A 23,509-nucleotide genomic window follows, 5' to 3' on the forward strand; every position below is an offset into this window, starting at 1 on the left:
CATCCCTCAAATCTAGGAACAAGGTGAACTTACTAGAATCCCCCCATCACCTTGCCTGGGATGATGCACCTAGAATCTAAAAACTTAGGAATCCCATTTTGGCCCTGAAGAAAGAATACGGTGCAGTGTTGGAACACAAGCTGTGATTCTATTCCAAAAAAAAGTCCTGTTTCTCTGGTTGTCTCTGGGTTGTCCACTCTTCACACCTCTGGACAGAAAACAAGTAGAGGCTCCTTGACAACTGGTGTCTGCTCACCATCCCCTAACAACGTTCAAGGGACCGGCTAAGCATGCCGGCTGGAGAGACTGGGATAGGTAAAGCTGTGTTCTCCCATAACCAGAGACAGTGTCAGTGTGGGGAAGAGGATGTGTCAGAGGCAGATTCCAGTTTGAGAGGGTTATTTTTGGAATACTCCAAGGAAGCGTATGGCATGGCTGCCCACACTGCACCAGACTTGGTGCTATGGAATTGAGTTTTCAGAGTTGTCAGTCCTTCAAGCCTTATAACTAAAAATAAGTATCTACTTATTAAAGCAGACTTATTTTTACTCAGACTTTTTTTATTCTTGCACTATAACTTTTCTCCACATTTGAATTTTCAAAATATTTTGTCAATAATGCTTATGTGTTCAAAATCCATAAGCTATAAACTATATCTAGATTCCATCAAAAAAAAACAACAACGGCTTTCTCATTTTCATGTGCTTCTGGAACTTGACAGGAAGGGTTTTCTCGAAAAGAAAGGTGAAGGGAATTTTTGGAAAGATATTATAGAACATATTAAAAAACAAGCTAAAAAAAAAAACAAAAAAGCTCAAGATATCCTAGAAAGAAGACTGAGAGACATCCAGACCCCTCCACTTACTTCCAAGAATTTTCTTCCTGCTTCGAGCCTCATTGGCGGCTATGCCGAAGCTACCAGCAGGCCCAAGAGTGTAGGTGTTTCAGAGCATCTGGCAGAGAAACAAACTCATCATTCAAATCTCGGCACCTCCAAAATCTCTATCTATCTCAACACCTCTAATCTCAGCTGGTCTCTAAATTGAGACTCAGTGCTCTGCTATTATTTTTTAAAGCAAAGTTAACGCTAATAGCTCTCCTTTTTAATGAGAAAATTTTATTATGTTCAATTCTACCTTGAAAGCTCTTATTATTAATATTTTAACTGACATCTAAAGAAAGTAGCAGACTGCCTGCCGGAGAGTATTATCAAGAACAGAGGCAGTATCAATGCCCCAGAAGAACGAGTGTATCATGTATTTGGTCTTTCAGCACTACAGATGTCTGTAACAGCTGTTAACATCTTTCTAGACTGAAATTGAGAAGACCCATTACCTATGCCTATTATGCCATCAGATTCCTTTCACTTAATTGTCGGAATGTCCACCTTGACTTAATTGTGGGTACCAAGCTCCTGTCCTTAGAATCACCTTTCAGCCCCCTGAAAATTGTTCCCTACCTCTCCCCACGGACTCCAGCTTGCTCCATCCCTCTATCTGGCCCACATTACACCAAGTACTGCTGAGTCATCACAGGGATGCTAAGTACTACAATACATTTTTTAAAAAAATTAATGCTTTACTTTTGAGAGCAGTTTTGGGTTTATAGAAAAGTTGACCAGATAGTACAGAGGGTTCCTACAGTCCCGCTCTCCTAAAAACCACTGATTTTATTTTTTTGGTCATTTCTATAGTTCTGCCTTTTATAGAATATTATATAGCTGAAATCATAAAGTATATAGTCTTCTCAAATTGGCTTCTTTCACTTAGCAATATGCCATTTTTAACTCATTTCTTTTTAATGTTAATAATATTCCACTGTATGGATGTACCACAGTTTGTTTATCCATTCAGTTACTGAAGGACATCTTGGTGGCTTCCAGCTTTTAGTGATTAGGAACAAAGCTTCTATAAACATTTGTGTGTAAGTTTCTGTGTGAACATGAGTTTCAAACTCATTAGGGTAAATACCTAGGAGAAAGAATGCTGGATCATATGGTAGTTCTGTGTTTAGTTTTAGAAAGAAACTGACAGGGGAACCTGAGTGGCTCAGTCGCTAAGCGTCTGCCTTCGGCTCGGGTCATGAGCCCAGCGTCCTGGGATTGAGCCCCGCATCGGGCTCCTGCTCCGCGGGGAGCCTGCTTCTCCCTCTCACACTTCCCCTGCTTGTGTTCCTTCTCTCGCTGTCTCTCTCTCTCTCTGTCAAATAAATAAATAAATAAATCTTAAAAAACGTCTTAAAAAAAAAAAGAAATTGCCAGACTCTTCCAAACTGGCCATACTCTTTTGTGTTCTTAGCAGTGCTGAATGACAGTCCCTGTTGTTCCACAACCCCACTGGTTTGGGGAATTTTGGCCATCTGAACAGGTGTATAGGGGTATCGCGTTGTTGTAATTTTCAGTTCCCTGATGACATAGGATATTGAGCATCTTTTCATGTGCTCATTTACATCTGTGTCTGCTAAAGTTTCTGTTCATATCTTTGCCCTCTTAAAAAGTGGGTTGTCTTCTTATGGTTAATTCGTAACAGTTCTTTGTATATTTTGGACACAAGTCTTTTATCAGATATATGTTTTCTAAATATTTTCTCCCAGTCTGTGGCTGGTCTTTTCATTTGCTTGACAGTGTCTTTCACAGAACAGAAGTTTTAAGTTTTAATGGAATCCAAATTCTCACATTATCTCTTTTATGGGTTGTGCCTTTGGTGTTGTATTTAAGAACTCATTGCCAAACACAAGGTCAGCTAGATTTTCTCTTATGTTGTCTTCTAGAAGTTTTATAGTTCTGTGTCTTACATTGGGGTCCGCGATCCATTTTGAATTTGTTGCACTTATGATGTGTTTCTTTTTTGTCTTTTCTCTCTCTCTCCCTTCTCTGATTTTAATGGAACATTTATGTAATTTGATTTTCTCTCCTTTCTTGGCATATTAATTATACTTTCTTTAAAATTTCATTCATTTCACTTATCCGTAAGCTAAAATCACCCCATAAACTGTTGTTATGATGATTCTGAAAAGCACTTGAACTGTGATTTATTAGACCAATTAAGAATATGAAAAACAGGAGATTTTAATTTACCTCCATTTACTCCTTCTTTAATGCCCTTTCTTTATATAGGTCTGCCTTTCTGACCCATATCATTTTCTCTTTGAAGTACTTCTTTTAACATTTCTTTCAGGGCAGGTCTACTGGTGACAAATCCCCTCAGTTTTTGTTTGTCTGAGAAAGTCTTTATTCCCCCTTCACTTTTGAATGATAATTTCCCTGTGTTCAGAATTGTTGTTTGTGGAGTTTTTTTTTTTCCTCTTACTACTTTAAATATTTCACCCTACTCTCCTTTTGCTTAGATGGCTTCTGAAGAAAGTCCAGTGTAATTCTTATCGTTGCTTCTCTATAGGTATTTTTTTCTCTGACTTCTTTCAAGGTTTTCTGTCTTCAATTTTTTGTAGTTTGAATATGGTATACCTAGGTGTAGAATTTTTCATATTCATCCTCCTTAGTGTTTTTGTGCTTCCTGGATCTGGGGTTTGGTGTCTGTCGATTTTGGAAAATTCTCGGCCATTATTATTTCAAATATTTCTTCTGCTCTTGTTTATCTTTCTTCAGATCTTCCCATTACATGTGTTTTATACTTTTTGTAATGGTTCCTCAGTTTGGATATTCTGTAGCACCTTTTTCATTTTCCTCTTTGCTTTTCAGTTTGGGAAATTCTACTGACATCGCTTCAAGCTCACTGATCATTTCATCGGCCATATCCGGTCTAATGATGAGCCTATCCAAAGCATTCTTCATTTCTCTTAGTGTTTTTGATTTCAAGCATTTCCTGCTGATTCCTTTTTAGAGTTTCCATCTCTCTGCCTATATTACCTCTATATTCTTGCATATTGTCTTTTTTCCATTAGAGTTCTTATCATAGTTATTTAGTTATATAGCTATATCATGGCTAAATCCCCAGTCTGATAATTCCAAAATGTCTGCCATATCTGAGTCTGGTTCTGATGCTTGCTTTCTCTCTTCACTCTTTGGTGGGTTTGTTTTGCCTCTTAGCATGCTTTGTAGTTTTTGCTGAAAGCCAGACATGATGTATCAGATAATAGGAGCTTAGGTAAAAGGTCTTTGGTATGAGATTATATGTTAAAACAGCTAGCAGTTAGGCTGCTCAGTGTTTGGTTCATCTGTACATGTCAGAGGCTTCAACCTCCTCTAGTGTCCTGTTTCTTTCTATCGTTTTTGGGTTTCGCTAGAAACTCCTTAAAGAGAGTGTGTATCTCAGAGTTCTCTGTTATAAATCTACTGTTATTATATTGGAGTCCTATTGATGGGGTGTCAACGTACTGGTGGGGAAAGTGGTCTAGAGTCTTATGATTAAAACCAGTTTTTTGTTTCTGATTTTGTTTATGGGCTTCAGTCCCTGTGGCCTTAAGAAGAGTTTCTTAGCCTTTTTGTTTTCCCTTCCCTTATTTGAGATACACAGCTAGAGGGGATTGGAGCTGTTACCTGCCTTTCCCCCAGGACATATAAACCACTGGCAAAGTAGTTTCCCTTGAGGGCACGACCTCCACTCTCTGATGGATCTGCTGATTTTCAGTTTGTTCAGCCTCTTTCATTCAAGGATGAGAGTGATGACTTACACATCAGAACTGAAACCAACAATCTGCGTTTTACCTGTGATGATTCCCATGGACAAACAATGTCAGTAAGAAGGCTATGGCAGAATGACTGAGTGACTTCTTCCCTCAGTTCCCTGTGAAAGCAAACCCACAGGGCATAAACCCCAAGAAGGCCCTTAAAATTCAGTGTTTACACAGCTCATAGCATAAGTCAGTTTTCTAAATAACATAATACACAAAGTGTAACCACTGGTAATTTTCTATGTTTCTATCTATTCTTTGCCTAAACTAAAAATGGCAGAATGTATTTTCACCAAATTTAAAGGACACGTAAGTGGCAGTCTCTAACCTACTGAAGAAATTATGCAGTGAGCATGAAATTCACTGTTAGCACTTCCAAACTCTGAGCCGTCAGTGTCTGTGGACCTGCAACTGGAGTCACTGCTGGTCTGAAGGGTCATGCCACACAGACCGAGACAGATGCTTGGACGGAGAGAACACGAATTTCAAAGATGAGCCTCAAAAAACCACCCCCCCAAAACCAAAACCCCAGAGCTGATATAAATATCAATTTGCTATTAAGCTCCTTCTCTCAGACACTATGTAGCATGCTCCAGGGTAAGGAGCAACAACTTAGTCCTTCAGTGGTGGTTACTCCCACAAATGTCCACATAAAATTGTATGAGTATTTACTGTGTCTTTGTTTTAAATGTAAAGGATGGAAAAAATAAATATGTTCATGAATCAGCATTCAATTAAATAAATTATGGTAGAATCACCCAGTGAAATTCTGTGGCTGTTAAGCAAGAATATGGCAGGAATTCTACTCCCAGTTATGATGGAGTAGCTTCAGTAGGGCAACCTTCCTACAAAGGATGACAAGAAAAGCAGACCTGCAGATGATTCAGATTGGTATTATAAGGCACAGAATTAATAACTGTGACTACAGTGTTTAAGAAATTAGATGGCAAAATAAAGAATTTTACTTGAGAATTAGAACCCATTTTAAAAATCATAATGTGTTGGGAAACCTGGGTGGCTCAGTCAGTTAAGTGTCTGACTCTTGCTTTTGGCTCAGGTCATGATCTCAGGGTCGTGAGATTAAGCTCCACGTCAGGCTTTATGCTCAGCAAGGAGTCTGCTTGAGATTCTCTCTCTCCCTCTTCCCCGCCCAACCCCCAATCTCTCTCTCTCTCTCTCAAATAAATAATCATAATGTGAAAATTCCAGAACTGAAATATGCAAAAAGTTAACTAAAAATTCATTGGGAAGAGCAGTTTGTAGACTGTTGAAGAGAGTATTAGTGATCTTGAAGAAAGGTTAGTGGAAAAAAAAATTCAAACGGAAGTATATAGTTCAAAAAGGAAGGAAAACACAGAAAATAGCATATAAGACATATAAACAAGAAACAGTGTAATATATTTGTAGATAAAATCTTAAGAGGAGGAGGAGAATGGAGCATAAGCAATATTTGAAGAGATAACAGTCAAGAAAAATTTCAAAGTAATGAAAGTCATATATATACCCACAGACTTAAGAAGCACTATGAATCCCCCAAAGACAGAGAGAACTACATCTGAGCACTTCATAATAAAACTTCTGAAAATCAAAGACAACATATTAATCTAAGCAGCTGGAGACAATAAGATATACTCCAACACTCATTCCCTTCAAAGGAGACACAATAAAACCTCAAATGACTTCTTGAGGAAAACAGGGCGGTCAGAAGACAATGAGATATCATCTTTAAAACCTGAAAAAAAAATTAACTGCCAATCCAGAATTCTATAACCAGCAAAAATATTCTTCAAAAGTTAAGGCAAAAGAAAGACATTTACGGAAAAGAAAAAACATAGCTAGGAATCACTCTAAAAGAAATCAAAAAGGAGCCCTTCATAGAGGAAAAATGATCCTATACAAAGATGGATATTATACTAGCTACAATATCTACTAAAAGAAAAATAAAAATGTACAACCAACAAGGTAAAATAGGGAAAATGGTATAATAAAATAAATTATTGGTTAATAAAAAATAAAGCAAGAAATATAAAAATAAACATGACACTATTAAGAAAAATAGAGAACAATTATTAAAATGATAGTTATAAACCCAACTTAATGGTAATAACATTGCATATAAATGTATTAAATACTCCAATTAAAAAGACTACTACAATCAGATGGATAGCAAAGTAAATATCACATGCCACTTGCAAGAGACATACTGAAATATAAACACAGAGGTGAGACTATAAAAGGATGGAAAGACTAACACTAACTATCCAAATGCTAACCAGAGAAAACTGATGTGCTAACGTTAATACCAGACAGAGTAGACTTTAGGGAAAGAAGTACTAGGAGAAGTAAAGATATATTTCAGACTGATAAAAGGGGAAATTGATTAGGAATATAAAATAATTCTAAGGTTACATTAACCTAATAACATAGTCTGAAAATATATATAGTAAAAGGATAAATATTTAAGTCCACAATCACAGAAGAGGGATTTAACACAAAGCAGAAAAACCAAGCAGACAAAAAAAAAAAAAAAGAAAGAAATATCAGTAAAAATAAAGAACATCTAATAACACAATTAACAAACTCACTGTTCAGTATATGTTCTCTGACCACAGTAGAATAAAGCTAGAAATCAATAAAGAAAAGATAATAAAACCTACAAGTATCTGGAAATGAAGCATTATACATCAACTCATAGATAAAATAATCCACAGTGTAAAGAGAAAATACTTTGAATTAATGGTTATGAAATTTGACAGATCAAAAATAATTTAATGTGGGTAAGTGATCTTAGATTAATACTAATAGCTTTAAGTACATACATTAAAAATTAATGATCCAGGCAATCATTTAAAGAAGTTAGAGAAACAATAATAATAAACCACAAAAAAGTGGAATCAGGAAGACTGAAATATAATAGCAGAAATTAATAAAAGAGAAAACAAATACACAGTAGAAAAAATCAACATAGTCCAAAGTAAGAAATTTTAAAAATCTAAAGTACTCAATGTATTAAGGAAATGGAATCTATAATTAAAATTCTTCCCATTAAAAAAGTCCAGGCTCAGATAGTTTTTCTGGTGAATTTATCTAAATAGTTAAGAAAGAAATGTCACTATTCTTACATAAATTCTTTGTGGGAATGGAAAAAGAGCACATCCTCCCAATTCATTTTATGAGGTCATCATACTCTTCATACCAAAACACAATGAGGTCTTTACGAGAAAGAAAAGTCACAGACCAACTCCTCTTATGAACATATTTGAAAAAGTCCTTTATAAAATATAGAAGTTCTCACTCGGCATGACCTAAATACAAGGTGAGCTTAATAATCAATGGGGAAAATTGATTTCTCCATGACCTTTGCAAATTTTGATCAAAAGATTAAAAATATTTTACTGTTGATTATAATTGTATAGGGATACTTAAAAAATAGTAGGGGTAATATTTTTAGTACACTGTGATTTAAAACATTAAAAACATTACTATGTTTTCTTTCTTTCTAAAAAACTTATGAGAGGCAAGCAGTGTTGGCTTTCCTCTTGTCCCACACGTACGATACAGAGCAAGCTTTGTTTCTATGCTTTGGTAAATTGTCATACTCCTTTCCAAGTCTGGATCAGCTTCCAACATTTTATCTTTTACATCTGCAATGCTCTGAAATATGAGAGTCCTTTAACGTGAAGGCATCCTCCTGCAGGACATACTCGCCTGTTTGTCCCAGGCATCTTCTCATTTATGTCCCAGAGTCTGTTTTCCCTGAGTTCCTCTGACAGCACAGTCAGTGTCTCTCGAACGGGGGCAGCGCCAGCTGCCATGGTTGGCTATTTTTTCTATAAATCTGGTGACATCTGATTAGAATTTCACTTCCAGTTTATCACTTTGTTTCTTTACTGTACTTTCTTATGTGGGGGCCAGTGGAGTGTCCACTTTTGTAAAACATCCCCTCTGTTCATCACCGGGAGCAAGTAGGCCATGCAACTACATGCTTTGCTGTCAGTATGTGAACTGAGTAACAGATGTGCACAGGCTAATCACTGACAGCCTTTGAAAGAAGAGATATTATTGGTCACTGATCATTATGCATATCTGTTAGGTAGGTAGTGATTTGGGGACTAAAGGGCTAGCACTTTGTGCCATGGTTCACAGTTAACATACTGTGGTAACTGAAAGCTGAATTGTGTTGTTAGGAGATGGAATTATTTAATTAAACCATGGTAGCTGAAATTCACTGCATATTCAGCAAGGTGAGGTCTACGTGTATTGGTAAAGAAATACTGGTTCTATGTTTTGACTGGGGTGCTGGTACATGAATATTCATTTATTGAAATTCACTGAGTAATACACATATAATTCACATACTTTTCCAAAAATATGATAAATCTCAATAAGAAATTTCCTTAAGAATCATTATAATTCACCACATTAACAAAATAAAGAGAAAAACCATGTGATCATCCAAATAGATGCAGAAAAAGCATTTGCTAAAATTCAATCTCTATTCATAAAAATAAAAACACAAACTAAAAGAGGAGGCGGTTTTCTCAACCTATTAAAGGGCACTACAAAAAACTACAGTAAACCTCATATTTAATAGTAAACTTCTGAATGCTTTCCTCCTGAGACTGAGAATGAGACAAAGATACCTTGCCATCACATATCTATTCAACATTATACTGGAGGTCCTGGCTCAGAAAAACTGCTTAACATTATTGAAAACTATTAGAGAATGCCTAATTAAATGGAAGGATGTACCATGCTCATGAATTAGAGAATGCCAGTTCACCTGGAATTGATCTATACATTCACTGCAATTCCAGTCAAAATCAGAGTATGTTGTTTGGGGTGTGTGTGTGTGTGTGTAAATAGACAAGCTCTTTAGATATGCAAAGGAACAAGAATAGCCAGGCAATCCTAAAGAAAATTGAACAAAATTGGAGGAGTGGTGTTTTTGGCTATCAGGATTTATGATATAAAGTTAAAAAGTTATAGTACTTGGTGGGGATCCTACACCACCGGTGAGTGACAGCCTCGCGCAATGCGGAGGGGCACAGACTCGCAGACCAGTAGTGGCGGGGAAAGGACTCTAGGGCAGCCCCGCGGGGTGGAAACCTGGAGCGGCAGGGTCGTGCCTGCGAACTGCAGTCCCCGGGACCGAAACCCGGAGCGGTGGGGTCGAGCAGGCAAACTGCAGCCCCCGGGGCAGAAACCCGGAGCAGCGGAGTCACGCCTGCGAACTGCAGCCCCCCAGACGGAAACCCGAAGCTGCGGAGTCGCGCGGGTGCGAACTGGGAGCGCTGGCGGTTTTAGAAGCACAAAGGGCAGAGATGTGCCCCGACCTGGAGGCAGGACTAGGAGCGCTGCGAAGTGGCACACAACCCAGGACGCTGCAATTTATAGCAGCGCAGACAGAAACGGAGACAGTGTGGTCTGGAGAGCTCACTGAAGAACAGACTGCAATCTCTCTGCTCTGAGGCAGAGGGTTGGAAACTGTCTCTTTTGCTCTGACTCGCGGAAGAGACGCGGAAAGCCGCCAGGGAAAGCCGCCAGAGAACAAAAGACCCAAAAACTGATTCCCGCTGAGCCCATCCCCCGCCACAGGGGTGCAGGGCAACTCCGCCCAAACAGGATTGCCTAAGTAACAGCACGGCAGACCCCTCCCCCAGAAGACAGCCTGGGAAAACAAGAGGCCAGCAACCCTAAGGTCCCAAGAAAACAGGTGCATCTTGCTTGGGTTCTGGTTAATAATTTGGACTCTATACATTCCCTCAAACACCCATCAGCAGAATGACTGGGAGGAGGAGCCCCCAAAACAGAAAAGACTCAGAGATTATGACTTATGCTGCAGATTTATAAATGGATGCAGATATAACCAAGATGTTGGAGATGGAATTCAGGCTAGCAATTGTGAAGACAATGGCTAGAATGGAGAAATCAATTCATGGCAACATAGAGTCTCTAAGGGCAGAAATAAAAGGTGAACTGGCAGAACTTAAAAATGCTATCAATGAGATCCAATCCAATCTAGATAATCTAAGAGCTAGGGTAACTGAGGCAGAAGAGCGAATAAGCGATCTGGAAGACAATATAATAGATAAAAGGGAAAAGAGGAAGCCAGGGAAAAACAACTCAGAATCCATGAAAATAGAATCAGAGAAATAAGTGACACCATGAAGCGTTCCAATGTCAGAATAACTGGAATCCCGGAGGGAGTGGAGAGAGAGAGAGGACTAGAAGATGTATTTGAGCAAATCATAGCTGAGAACTTCCCTAATCTGGGGAATGAAACAAACATTCGAGTCCTAGAGGCAGAGAGGACCCCTCCTAAGATCAAGGAAAACAGGCCAACACCCCGGCATGTAATAGTAAAACCTGCAAATCTTAGATCCAAGGAAACCATCTTAAGGGCAGTTAAGGGGAAGAGATTCCTTACGTACAGAGGGAGGAACATCAGAATAACGTCAGACCTATCCACAGAGACCTGGCAAGCCAGAAAGGCCTGGCAAGACATATTCAGGGTACTAAATGAGAAGAACATGCAGCCAAGAATACTTTATCTGGCAAGGCTTTCATTTAGAATGGATGGAGAGATGCAGAGCTTCCACGACGGGCAGAAACTGAAAGAATATGTGACCACTAAGCCGGCCCTGCAAGAAACATTAAGGGGGGTTATATAAAAGGAGAAAGACCCCAAGCGTGATATACAACAGAAAATTACAGGGACAATCTATAAAAACAACGTCTTCACAGGCAACATGATGACAATTAATTCATATCTTTCAATAATCACTCTCAATGTGAATGGCCTAAATGCTCCCATAAAATGGCACAGGGTTGCAGATTGGATAAAAAGACAGGAACCATCCATATGCTGCCTACAAGAGACTCATTTTGAACCTAAAGATACATCCAGACTGAAAGTGAAGGGGTGGAGATCCATCTTCCATGCCAGCGGACCTCAAAAGAAAGCTGGGGTAGCAATTCTTATATCAGACAAATTAGATTTTAAACTAAAGTCTGTAATAAGAGACACAGAAGGACACTATATCATTCTTAAAGGGTCTATCCAACAAGAAGATCTAACAATTGTAAATATCTATGCCCCCAACATGGCAGCAGCCATCTATATAAGCCAACTGTTAACCAAAATAAAGAGTCATATTGATAACAACACGTTAATTGTAGGAGACCTCAATACTCCACTCTCAGCAATGGACAGATCATCGAAGCAGAAAATCAACAAGAAAACAAGAGCTTTGAATGATACATTGGACCAGATGGACCTCATAGATATTTACACAACATTCTACCCTAAAACAACAGAATACTCATTCTTCTCGAGCACACATGGAACTTTCTCCAGAAGAGACCACATACTGGGTCACAAATCAGGTCTCAACCGATACCAAAAGATTGAGATTATTCCCTGCATATTCTCAGACCATAATGCTCTAAAACTGGAACTCAATCACAAGAAAAAATTTGGCAGAAATTCAAACACTTGGAAGCTAAAGACCACTCTGCTCAAGACTGTTTGGGTCAACCAGGAAATCAAAGAAGAACTTAAACAATTCATGGAAATCAATGAGAACGAAAACACATCGGTCCAAAACCTATGGGATACTGCAAAGGCGGTCCTAAGGGGGAAATACATAGCCATCCAAGCCTCACTCAAAAAAATAGAAAAATCCCGAATTCACCAACTAACTCTACACCTTAAAGAACTAGAGAAAAAGCAACAAATGATGCCTAAGCCACGCATTAGAAGAGAAATAATTAAAATTAGAGCAGAAATCAATGAATTAGAAACCAGAAACACAGTAGATCAGATCAACGAAACTAGAAGTTGGTTCTTTGAAAGAATTAGTAAGATCGATAAACCACTGGCCAGACTTACCCAAAAGAAGAGAGAAAGGACCCAAATTAATAAAATTATGAATGAAAGGGGAGAGATCACGACTAACACCAAGGAAATAGAAACAATTATTAGAAATTATTATCAACAACTATATGCCAATAAACTGAGCAATCTGGATGAAATGGAGGCCTTCCTGGAAACCTATAAGCTGCCAAGACTGAAACAGGAAGAAATTGACAACCTGAATAGGTCAATAACCAGTAATGAGATTGAAGCAGTGATCAAAAACTTCCCAAAACACAAGAGTCCAGGGCCTGATGGATTCCCTGGGGAATTCTACCAAACATTCAAAGAAGAAATAATACCTATTCTACTGAAGCTGTCTCAAAAAATAAAAACAGAAGGAAAACTTCCAAACTCATTCTATGAGGCCAGCATTACCTTAAGCCCCAAACCAGGCAAAGACCCCATCAAAAAGGAGCATTTCAGACCGATATCCCTGATGAATATGGATTCCAAAATCCTCAACAAAATCCTAGCTAACAGGATCCAACAATACATTAAAAGGATCATCCACCACGACCAAGTGGGATTTATCCCCGGGATGCAAGGGTGGTTCAACATTCACAAATCAATCAATGTGATAGAACACATTAATAAGAGGAGGGAGAAGAACCATATGGTCCTCTCAATTGATGCAGAAAAAGCATATGACAAAATACAACATCCTTTCCTGATTAAAACTCTCCAGAGTATAGGGATAGAGGGAACAGTCCTCAAGCTCATAAAATCCATCTATGAAAAACCCACAGCGAATATCATCCTCAGTGGGGAAAAGCTGAGAGCCTTTCCCTTAAGATCAGGAACACGTCAAGGGTGCCCACTCTCACCACTATTGTTCAACATAGTACTAGAAGTCCTAGCAACAGCAATCAGACAACAAAAAGAAATAAAAGGTATTCAAATTGGCAAAGAAGAAGTCAAACTCTCTCTTTTTGCAGATGACATGATACTTTATGTGGAAAACCCAAAAGACTCCACCCCCAAATTACTAGAACTCATACAGCAATTCAGTAACGTGGCAGGCTACAAAATCAATGCACAGAAATCAGTTGCTTTCTTATACACTAACAACGCAACTGTAGAAAGAGAAATTAGAGAAATGATTCCATTTACAATAGCACCAAAAACCATAAGATACCTCGGAATAAACCTAACCAAAGAGGTAAAGGATCTATACTCTAGGAACTACAAAACACTCATGAAAGAAATTGAAGAAGACACAAAAAGATGGAAAAATATTCCATGCTCATGGATTGGAAGAATAAACATTGTTAAAATGTCTCTGCTACCCAGAGCAATCTATACCTTCAACACCATCCCGATCAAAATTCCAGTGACATTTTTCAAAGTGCTGGAACAAACAATCCTAAAATTTGTATGGAATCAGAAAAGACCCCGAATCGCCAAGGAGATGTTGAAAAAGAAAAACAAAGCTGGGGGCATCACGTTGCCCGATTTCAAGCTATATTACAAAGCAGTGATCACCAAGACAGCATGGTACTGGCACAAAAACAGACATACAGACCAATGGAACAGAATAGAGAACCCAGATATGGACCCTCAACTCTATGGTCAAATAATCTTTGACAAAGCAGGAAAAAACATGCAATGGAAAAAAGACAGTCTCTTCAATAAATGGTGCTGGGAAAATTGGACAGCCACATGCAGAAGAATGAAACTCGACCATTCTCTAACACCATTCACAAAGATAAACTCAAAGTGGATGAAAGACCTCAATGTGAAACAGGAATCCATCAAAATCCTAGAGGAGAACATGGGCGGTAACCTCTTTGACATCGGCCACAGCAACTTCTTTCAAGATACATCTCCAAAAGCTAGTGAAATGAAACAAAAGCAAAAATGAACTTTTGGGACTTCATCAAGATAAAAAGCTTCTGCACAGCAAAGGAAACAGTCAACAAAACAAAGAGGCAACCCACAGAATGGGAGAAGATATTTGCAAATGACACTACAGATAAAGGGCTGGTATCCAAGATCTATAAAGAACTTCTCAGACTCAACACCCAAAAAACAAATGATCAAGTCAAAAAGTGGGCAGAAGAGATGAACAGACACTTCTCTGAAGAAGACATACAAATGGCTAACAGACACATGAAAAAATGTTCATCATCATTAGCCATCAGGGAAATCCAAATCAAAACCACACTGAGATACCACCTTACACTAGTTAGAATGGCAAAAATGGACAGGGAGAGAAACAACAAATGTTGGAGAGGTTGTGGAGAAAGAGGAACCCTCTTACACTGTTGGCGGGAATGCAAGTTGGTACAGCCACTTTGGAAAACAGTGTGGAGGTTCCTCAAAAATTTAAAAATAGAGCTACCCTATGACCCAGCAATTGCACTACTGGGTATTTACCCCAAAGACACAGATGTAGTGAAAAGAAGGGCCATATGCACCCCAATGTTCATAGCAGCAATGTCTGCAATAGCCAAACTGTGGAAAGAGCCGAGATGCCCTTCAACAGATGAATGGATAAAGAAGATGTGGTCCATATATACAATGCAATATTACTCAGCCATCAGAAAAGATGAATACCCAACTTTTACATCAACATGGATGGGACTGGAGGAGATTATGCTAAGTGAAATAAGTCAAGCAGAGAAAGTCAATTATCATATGGTTTCACTTATTTGTGGAACATAAGGAATAACATGGAGGACATTAGGAGAAGGAAGGGAAAAATGGGGGGGGGGAATTGGAGGGAGAGATGAACCATGAGAGACTATGGACCTGAGAAACAAACATGGTTTTAGAGGGGAGGCGGGAGGGGGGATTGGTTAGCCCGGTGATGGGTATTAAGGAGGGCACGTACTGCGTGGAGCACTGGGTGTTATACAAAAACAATGGATCATGGATCATTACATCAAAAACTAATGATGTATTGTATGGTGACTAACATAACATAATAAAATTAAAAAAATAAAATAAAATAAAATATAAATAAATAAAGATATTAATTTTCAGGTGTAAAAAAAAAAAAAAAGTTATAGTAATTAAACCAGTACGGTATTGGCATGAGAATAGACAAGCCAATGGAACAGAACACAATCCAGAAACAGACCCATATATACATGGTCACTTGATTTATGATGAACAGTAGGGGAAAAGAAGGTCTTTTTTACTACATGATGCTGGGTCAACTGAATATTCATATAAAAAGTGAATCTTGGCTCCTGTGTTATACCATGTATAAAAAATCAGCTCCAGGTGATTTTTAATCTGAAAGATCAAACAATAAAGATTCTAGAATATAAAACAGCAGAATATCTTCATGAACATATAATAGGCAAATTTTTTTAAACAGGACACTAGAAGTGCTAACCAGAATGGAAAGGATTAATGGACTCTTAAATTTTGGACTTTGTATGTATCAGAAGGCCCCATTAAGAGAGTGAAATGGCAAATCATAGACTGGAGAAGATATTTGCAATATATCTAACCAAGAATGGACTTGTTTACAGAAATCAAGAATTCCTATACATCAATAAGAAAAGGACAATCTAAAAGACAAATGGGAAAGATATTTCACAAAAGAGGATATTCAAATAGCCAATAAACACGAAAATGTGTTCAAGCCCATTTGGCCTCAGGGAAATGCAAAATTAAAATCATAATTAAATAGTACTGCAAACCCAAATAAATGGTTAAGATTAGGGACTGACAATATTAACTGCTGGCAAGAATGTGGAGTACCTGCAATTTCCAAACCGTGCTGGCAAGAATGTATTGGTGCAACCACTTTGTAAAAATATTTGACACCAGCTCCTAAATACAAGACCATTCAATTGCCCAGAAATTTCCCTCTTCGGTCTGTACCCTACAGAAATGCACACACAGATCCACCAAATCACATGCAAGAATGTTCCTAGCAGCACCATTGCTGAGAGGGCAAAACTGAAAGCAACCAATATTAAAATGGACAGATAAATTGTGGCATCTTCATAAAATTGAGTAATATGCAGTACTGAGAATAAGCAAAAAATCAAACCATGATTCGAATGAATCTCACAAACATAATGTTAGCAAAAAGAGTCAGACATACAAGGATACATATTGTGTGATTTCAATTATAAAGTGATCAAAACAGGGCAAAGCAACTGACAGTGACAGAAATCAGAAGAGTGACTGTCCTGGCAGGAGGTGGTAATTGGACAGCAGAGCTGGGCTTCCACTCAGATTCTATTTCTTGACCCAAATGGTGATTAAATGAGGATAAATCTCTTAAACTCGTCTAAAACTATGACTTAAAAAATAAAACAACCTAGCAGGTGTATATGATAGCCATGATATATCAGCAACTAGAGGAAAAAAGTCAACTGTAATTCACCAAATATGATTCTATACTGGTAACAAAACAAAAAGGTGAATTATTATATCCAAAATAAATCTGTGAGGGATTTATTAACAATGTTTACCTTTTTCATGTTTATCTCTTGTGTTATTTTTTGCTTTATGAAATTTTTGGATTTGTAAAAAAGTGAGCCTTAGTTACACATTTGAGAGAAACAGTAAACAGTTAAAAGTTTTTTAGCTGAACATTCCACAATACCAAAGATGTCCCGTGGGGTAGGGCACTGTGGTGGCCTTGACATTGACATGTGTGTGTGGTACCCAGTAGCTGAGTGTTAGCTGCTCTGGCTCTGGGCTCTCTAAGTGGGCCAAAGGGCAGATCACTAAGACGAGCAGGTCCTTTATACTCAAAGGAAATTAGCTTCACTCAAATTGTACTCAAAGGAAGAGATTTTGCGCAGTTCTCTGTGGAACATTCACTGAGCAGAGGTAAAAACCTGAAAGGCCACCACACAGATGCCCAACTCAAGTCCAGAGAAGGGATGTGGTGCAGCAGATATGGCAACAATATCTTCATGCATTATTTTCCTTAACAAAAGGCAGAAAAGAGAACTACCATTTGCCATGTCTCATGCATAACACTAAATATGCTTACCTATAAACCTGTAGATTAGTAAGACAAACTCTAACTTCTGTCAATTTTACTACCAGACACCCTTTCAGATAATCATGTTTTCCTCAATAAATTTATATAGCTAATTAAAAATTTCTACCATCCAATCTTACTTTTATACATTATTATGGTAAAGGAAAGAATGTAGTATCTCTAAGAAGTATCCTTGAAAAATTATGGGTAGATTTTTTATTTTATCTCTGCCAAGAATAGCTATTGTGAGTAAAATGATTTAGAAAACAAAGATAAAAGTAAAAATTGAAAACATGCCCAAGATATGAAAAACACAAGCTGCATGCACATGTGTACACATGTACACACAATCTTTAAATATCAAAAGTATAACATTTCCCCTCATAGGAGAAATGGAGGACACATTTTAGCCCATTTTCCTTTTAAAAAAAGTATTCCCGATGAATTAAGAAGGTGTTTATTTAGATCTATACCCAGAACAACAACAAGAGTAGGAACTTGGAATTTATGCTCAGATTTATAGCCTTACAAAAAATAAAAGGAAAATACTAAATAATTGTTTAATGTCACGATCACACCCTGAACTCTCCCTTTCCTGCCGTGACTTTCATTCAGAGCAACTTCCTCTTTTTTCTCTATAAAGTAACGTTCCTCTCTTTTGTTCTCTGGATTTGCCTGTGCTTTTACGGGAGATTGCTTGTCCATAATTGCAATTCTTTTTTTTTTTTTTAATTTTTTATTGTTATGTTAATCCCCATACATTACATTATTAGTTTTAGATATAGTGTTCCATGATTCATTGTTTGTGCATAACACCCAGTGCTCCATGCAGAACGTGCCCTCCTCAATACCCATCACCAGGCTAACCCATCCTCCCACCCCCCTCCCCTCTAGAACCCCGTAATTGCAATTCTTTGCTAATCCCAAATAAACTCATTTTGCTGGTAAAATAACTGGCTGTTTTATTTTTAAGGTCAACATTAAACCTTTTAAAAGTGATGCAGGAAAGAATAAGTACACAGTGAACAAGTTAGAAGAGATTTCATCTTTCACATTATGCAAATGCATTTTGCTAGTGATATTTTCTATTTTTATCAGGATGATCCTCATTACTACTTTTACTATATGAATTACAAAATTGACTGTGTATCTGTTTTAACAGGAACATATACATAATTACTCTGTGGAGATATTTTCAAAAGTGTCAAAATATGAATTAAAACACTGACACTTTTTAAGGGTTCCTTATACGGCTCCAAAACACATGTTGTTTACAGAACGAAGGCTTGGTAAAATGGATTAGAACATTCGTATGGAGCAGTTTCTAAAATATCGGTCATTTATTTTATTTAAAGCAATGTTCAGATCTGATGATATTACCCAGAAATGCTTCTGGTTAAGGAGAAACATGCAGATGCACAATGAAACCAAAGTAACTTAACTGCCTTCCATTTTCTGAGGAAAAGATTCCTCCTCCCTTCGTGGCTGAGATGAAATCAAGAGCCGTTCCAGCCGCAAGCTGAGCTTGGTCTCTGCCTGAGGTGAACAGGTTAGCTTTGCTCAGAGATGTCACAGCTCTTTTTGGTCAATGGCTGCCAAGCACGCTCTTTTTCTCTTAAGAAAAGTCTAATGGGTAATGGGTAGATGGAGATGAGTGCAGTGCTACCAAGTTGTGCTAATTTGCTGTGCTTTTGGCCAAGGCAGCAGAAAACTCACTAATTTTCTTTTCCTCTGGAAGAGGAACAGGGCTCCTGCCGTGTTCTGGGAGATACAAACATGCAGAACTACTATAGCTGAAGACATAGGACGCTAATTACAAGTTACCAATGTTTCATCTGATCAAATAAAAATTATTGCACTAAATGAACACAACTAAGGGGAAACTTATTCCTTAGCTTGCTACAATATAACCTCAAAATTATAGATGAAATTCTGTATATATCGAAACTCAACTGGAAAGAAACAGAATTAAATAAAAGCATGCAATTCTTTTTCCTACACTCCAATAATCCTTCGGCTTTTAGTTTTAAGTTTAAACAAAACTTTTCCCCTAACAACCTTCTTGGCTGTCTTAATAATGAGGTACATTTCCCAGTCCCTCAATATATAAAAATGCCATGAGACGCTCCCCGTTTCCCTCCTTCATGCCCTCTGCAGATGACAGAGAGATTCCACCACTGAGACCTTTACTTGGATAGGTTTTGATTTGTCTTATCATGAATGAGGATCACAGAAATTAGAGTCTAGTCCTTTCACTTTAAAAATGAAAAAATCAAGGTTGGAGTGGAGAAGTAATGGAACGTACTTGTCTGTAAGGTTGGGACTAGACCACAAATCCCCTCCTGGAATGATAAAACCAACCCAGCAAACAAGACATTCTTCACAACAAAAAGCATAGTCTGTGTTTTTGCTAGTGTTTTTGTTTTTTTACCTCTGAAGAGATTATCCAAGTCAATATCTTCTTTTCCTTTGATTTTCAAACACTTTGCCTGCTGTACAAGTCTGGGCAAAGAACAGAAATAAAATCTAGATTCATTATCCGGTGAGGTAGGAATCAATCATGACAGCAGCACAAATTTAAATAGAAACCAAGGGTAAACAGTAGTGAACTGACAGGTATTTTGCTGCACCGAGGCTTGTTACAGTTTTTCTTCAGTTTAAGATTTTTAAAATATATTTTCTGTCAGAAACTCTAACTTTGAAACCTGCAACTTGAAAGCTCTCCCCCCTCCAGCCCCCATTCATTCTGTTACAGCAGAAAGTTTCTGGAACTCTCTGGGGAATAATCTCTTCAGGTTCTGAGGAGGAGCTATCAGGGATGATAAGGGATGGTATGGTAGTAAGTGGGTAAATAGTAATTGCTACTGATGATTTTAGCTCTTATTTTAATCAGAAGATTATAGACATTGTGCTTAAACAACTGTATAAAGTAATTTAGTTACACAGTTGAATGTCAGAGAATTAATTAACTTTTAAAATGCTCCTGTTTGCAGTAAGGACTAATTTTGTAACTCTTCCATCATGCAACTTTATTAAAACTTGAGGCTCATGGTTTGTAATGAATATGGAAGTTTCTAAAATGAAAATTTTCCAGTGTTGCTAATTACCTAGTAATTAATTTTAAGTAGAGAGACCTTGAGATAGTTGATTAATTTATCCATATATATTTAGGATTTTCATGAAAATTATAATAGCTTGCTTTGCAAATGCATGTTCCTATTGCACTTGTACAGCAGCCCCCTCCTTTTATCCTCACTGACAAACTTTCGAGTCTGTTTCAATTTCTGTTTTAGATGAGGATCCCGATTCAGTCACCAAAACCTTACACAGGAACCTAAATGACTTGTACATAATTGGAGGTCATTTTATCTATAAATTCTATAAATATATATGTCATGGTAAAAACATATTCTATCAGTTAGATATATATATTTTTTACCATTAGACATTTTTTTAAAGATTTTATTTATTTATTTGGCAGAGAGAGAGAGTAAAAGCAGGGGGAGCAGCAGTGTGAGGGGGAGAAGCAGGCTCGATCCTGTGGGACTCAATCCCAGGACCCTGGGATCATGACCTGAGCCGAAGGCAGACACTTAACCGACTGAGCCACCCAGGCACCCCCCATTAGACATTTTTTAATAAAAAATGCAAGAAATGGAGAAAGAATTTCTTTTGAAATCCCACCTTGGACCTTAAAAGAAAGCCCTACATAGCTACTATGGAACATCCTAGCTAGGGGTAGTGAAGCTGAAGTGTAGTGTGGAGACCAGCACCCTCAGCAGAGAAAACCTGCATCCAGGCTCTAGGCTTGTACCCCAGAGCTCATTTCTAAACTCTATATATAGGTCTCAACTTCCCAACATGCAAAAGGAAGCTGGACTTGCTTTAAAGGGTTTGTTCTGAACAGTTAGTGAAACTCTGTACTATAAAATAGTTTACAAACTTTTATTCAGCACGGATGTGCATAAAAATGTGAGGAATATTTTCATTAATTCAGTATGCTTAATTTTCATTATACTCTGTATATATATAGATCATCAGGATTTGTTTACGTCCTTGTAGGAAAGAATATTAGCAATAGAAAGAGGGCTTGGATTTAAGCAGTGAGCAGCTGGTGGAGAGAGCTGGTCAACGTGGAATGCCAGAGGCACAACGTGTGCACTCAATAGCACGCTGTCGTCATTTTGCAAAGAAGATGGAAAAAAGAACAATTTTAGTCTGCTTATATATTTTTGCAAATGTGTGCTTAGGTATATTCCCCAAAACTTTACAAATTTGATGAAACTGAGTTGATTTTCAAACCATCTTAAAGCATCCCTCTACAATAGATCCTGATGAAGATCTTGATTCTGTCTTAAAAATTTGAAAAATAGATGCTAGTATGCCTTATATAACTTTGATGGGGATTTTAAAAAGCAATTTAAAAATAAATCAAATAATTTTACTGAGTAGCTTTAAAATAAAATTCCAGGCACTGCCATTAACCACAGACATATTTCAGTACAGTTTTGCTTTCAAAATGATTACATCACTAGGGTCACCCTGTAATCAGTTCAGGCTCAGTAACATTTCCTGAGTGAGACAGGTATCTTCTAAAGACTTCTGGACTCCTCACTTTCTTCACCCTCATTTCATTATCACAAAAACTCTATAAGGTAGAGGTATAGGACCCTTGATATAAATAAAGAAACTGAGGCTCAGAGATATTAAATCACTTGCCCATCTTGGGCACACAGTGAGTCAATGGTGAAGCCAGAACACAAACTCCAGTCTGCAGACTCCAAATCCAGGTTTCCCCTACTCTGAGCATCACTGTCCGATGTCTGCTGAGCACTCACAGAAGGCATCAAGAAGGAGAAGTCACTGGCACAGCAAAAGAAAGGGAGAGTCAATAATGTTCCTGCCAGCTGGAGGGAGAGATGGCCTGGAGCTAGGCTAGTGGGGAACTCTGTGGAGGATGCAACTGGGTCTGGTCCTAAAAGAAGGGAGATGACAGGCTTGTAAAGTTCTAGAAAATTAAGGTGGGGGAAAAGCAGGAACTGCAGCAGACTGGGCATAAGCACAATGAGAGGGAGGGTGTTCGGCGGACACGGAGAAGCTAATCAACCTACTGGGCTGAAGCACCTGCACTGTGCAGGGAAAGGAGGATCGGAGGTGAGGCTAAAAGAACAAGCTAGAGCCAAGTCGTGGTGAGCCTTGCATGCTGTTCTCAAGCGTTTGGACTTCCTCTTGCTGGCAGAGAAGACAGTGACTGAAGTGTTGCATCTTGAAAAGAGTCTACTGCATACAGGGAGCAGAAATGTTTGGTGATGATTAGGCCAGTAATGTGCCAAAGATTATTTGTTTGTATTTTAGCTAAAAAGGTAATACCATTGAAATCTCCAGGCATTATTCTTTCACCAGTAATTCTGCTTGAAGCCTGGCCCATACTTTTCATCATAGTTCCAGGCTCTCCAAACAATCTTCCAAATCCTTTGCTAATGCGATTGCTGGTGCAGCCCCAAGTGTCAGGCTACCCGTGTGTCTGTGTACCCCTGACTCACCCCACACAGGAGTGCATGACTTAGAGAATTACTGCTTCTGTTGCGGAGACCGGCTGCTGTCATCGAGAGTCTCTGCTACCCACATTGGTTTTCCACTTGCCTTGTCCTTTGGATTTTGTTACTTCCCATTGACAAAAGGGGCTGCATGCTCTCTGACTCCCTTTCTGTGCTTCTGCCACATTTAAAATGGCAGGTTAGTGGCTACTCTTTCTGGGCTTGGTAAATGCTAGGCCCTCAACTAGATGCCTAACATGAAGGAGGTAATATTAATCTTATATCTATGTGTTGAAAAGTATAAAGAGGCTAGATAAGTCACACAATAAGCTGAAGAGCCAAAATGGAAAAAAATCAGAATTTGGAGTTAAGTCAGGTTAGTCTACATGTAGTCAAACTCCTTCTAGAACGGGACTTGCAAACGGCAGCCCATGAGTCAAATCCTGCCCATCGCCTGCTTCTGTG

The 23,509-nt window shown here is 38.2% G+C and overlaps 1 protein-coding gene across 2 annotated transcripts in view; it reads right to left on the minus strand.

The window, feature by feature from the left end:
* L3MBTL4 (L3MBTL histone methyl-lysine binding protein 4) overlaps positions 1 to 23,509 on the minus strand; it is a 485,331-nt gene that overhangs the window by 103,631 nt on the left and 358,191 nt on the right. For both annotated transcript variants that reach the window (XM_078060581.1, XM_078060580.1), the window contains exon 16: positions 19,939 to 20,009. In XM_078060581.1, the coding sequence (XP_077916707.1) occupies positions 19,939 to 20,009 (71 nt within the window). The remainder of the gene's footprint in view (positions 1 to 19,938; positions 20,010 to 23,509) is intronic.

The sequence above is a fragment of the Halichoerus grypus genome, chromosome 13 (assembly GCF_964656455.1).
Source record: "Halichoerus grypus chromosome 13, mHalGry1.hap1.1, whole genome shotgun sequence".
NCBI lineage: Eukaryota > Metazoa > Chordata > Mammalia > Carnivora > Phocidae > Halichoerus > Halichoerus grypus.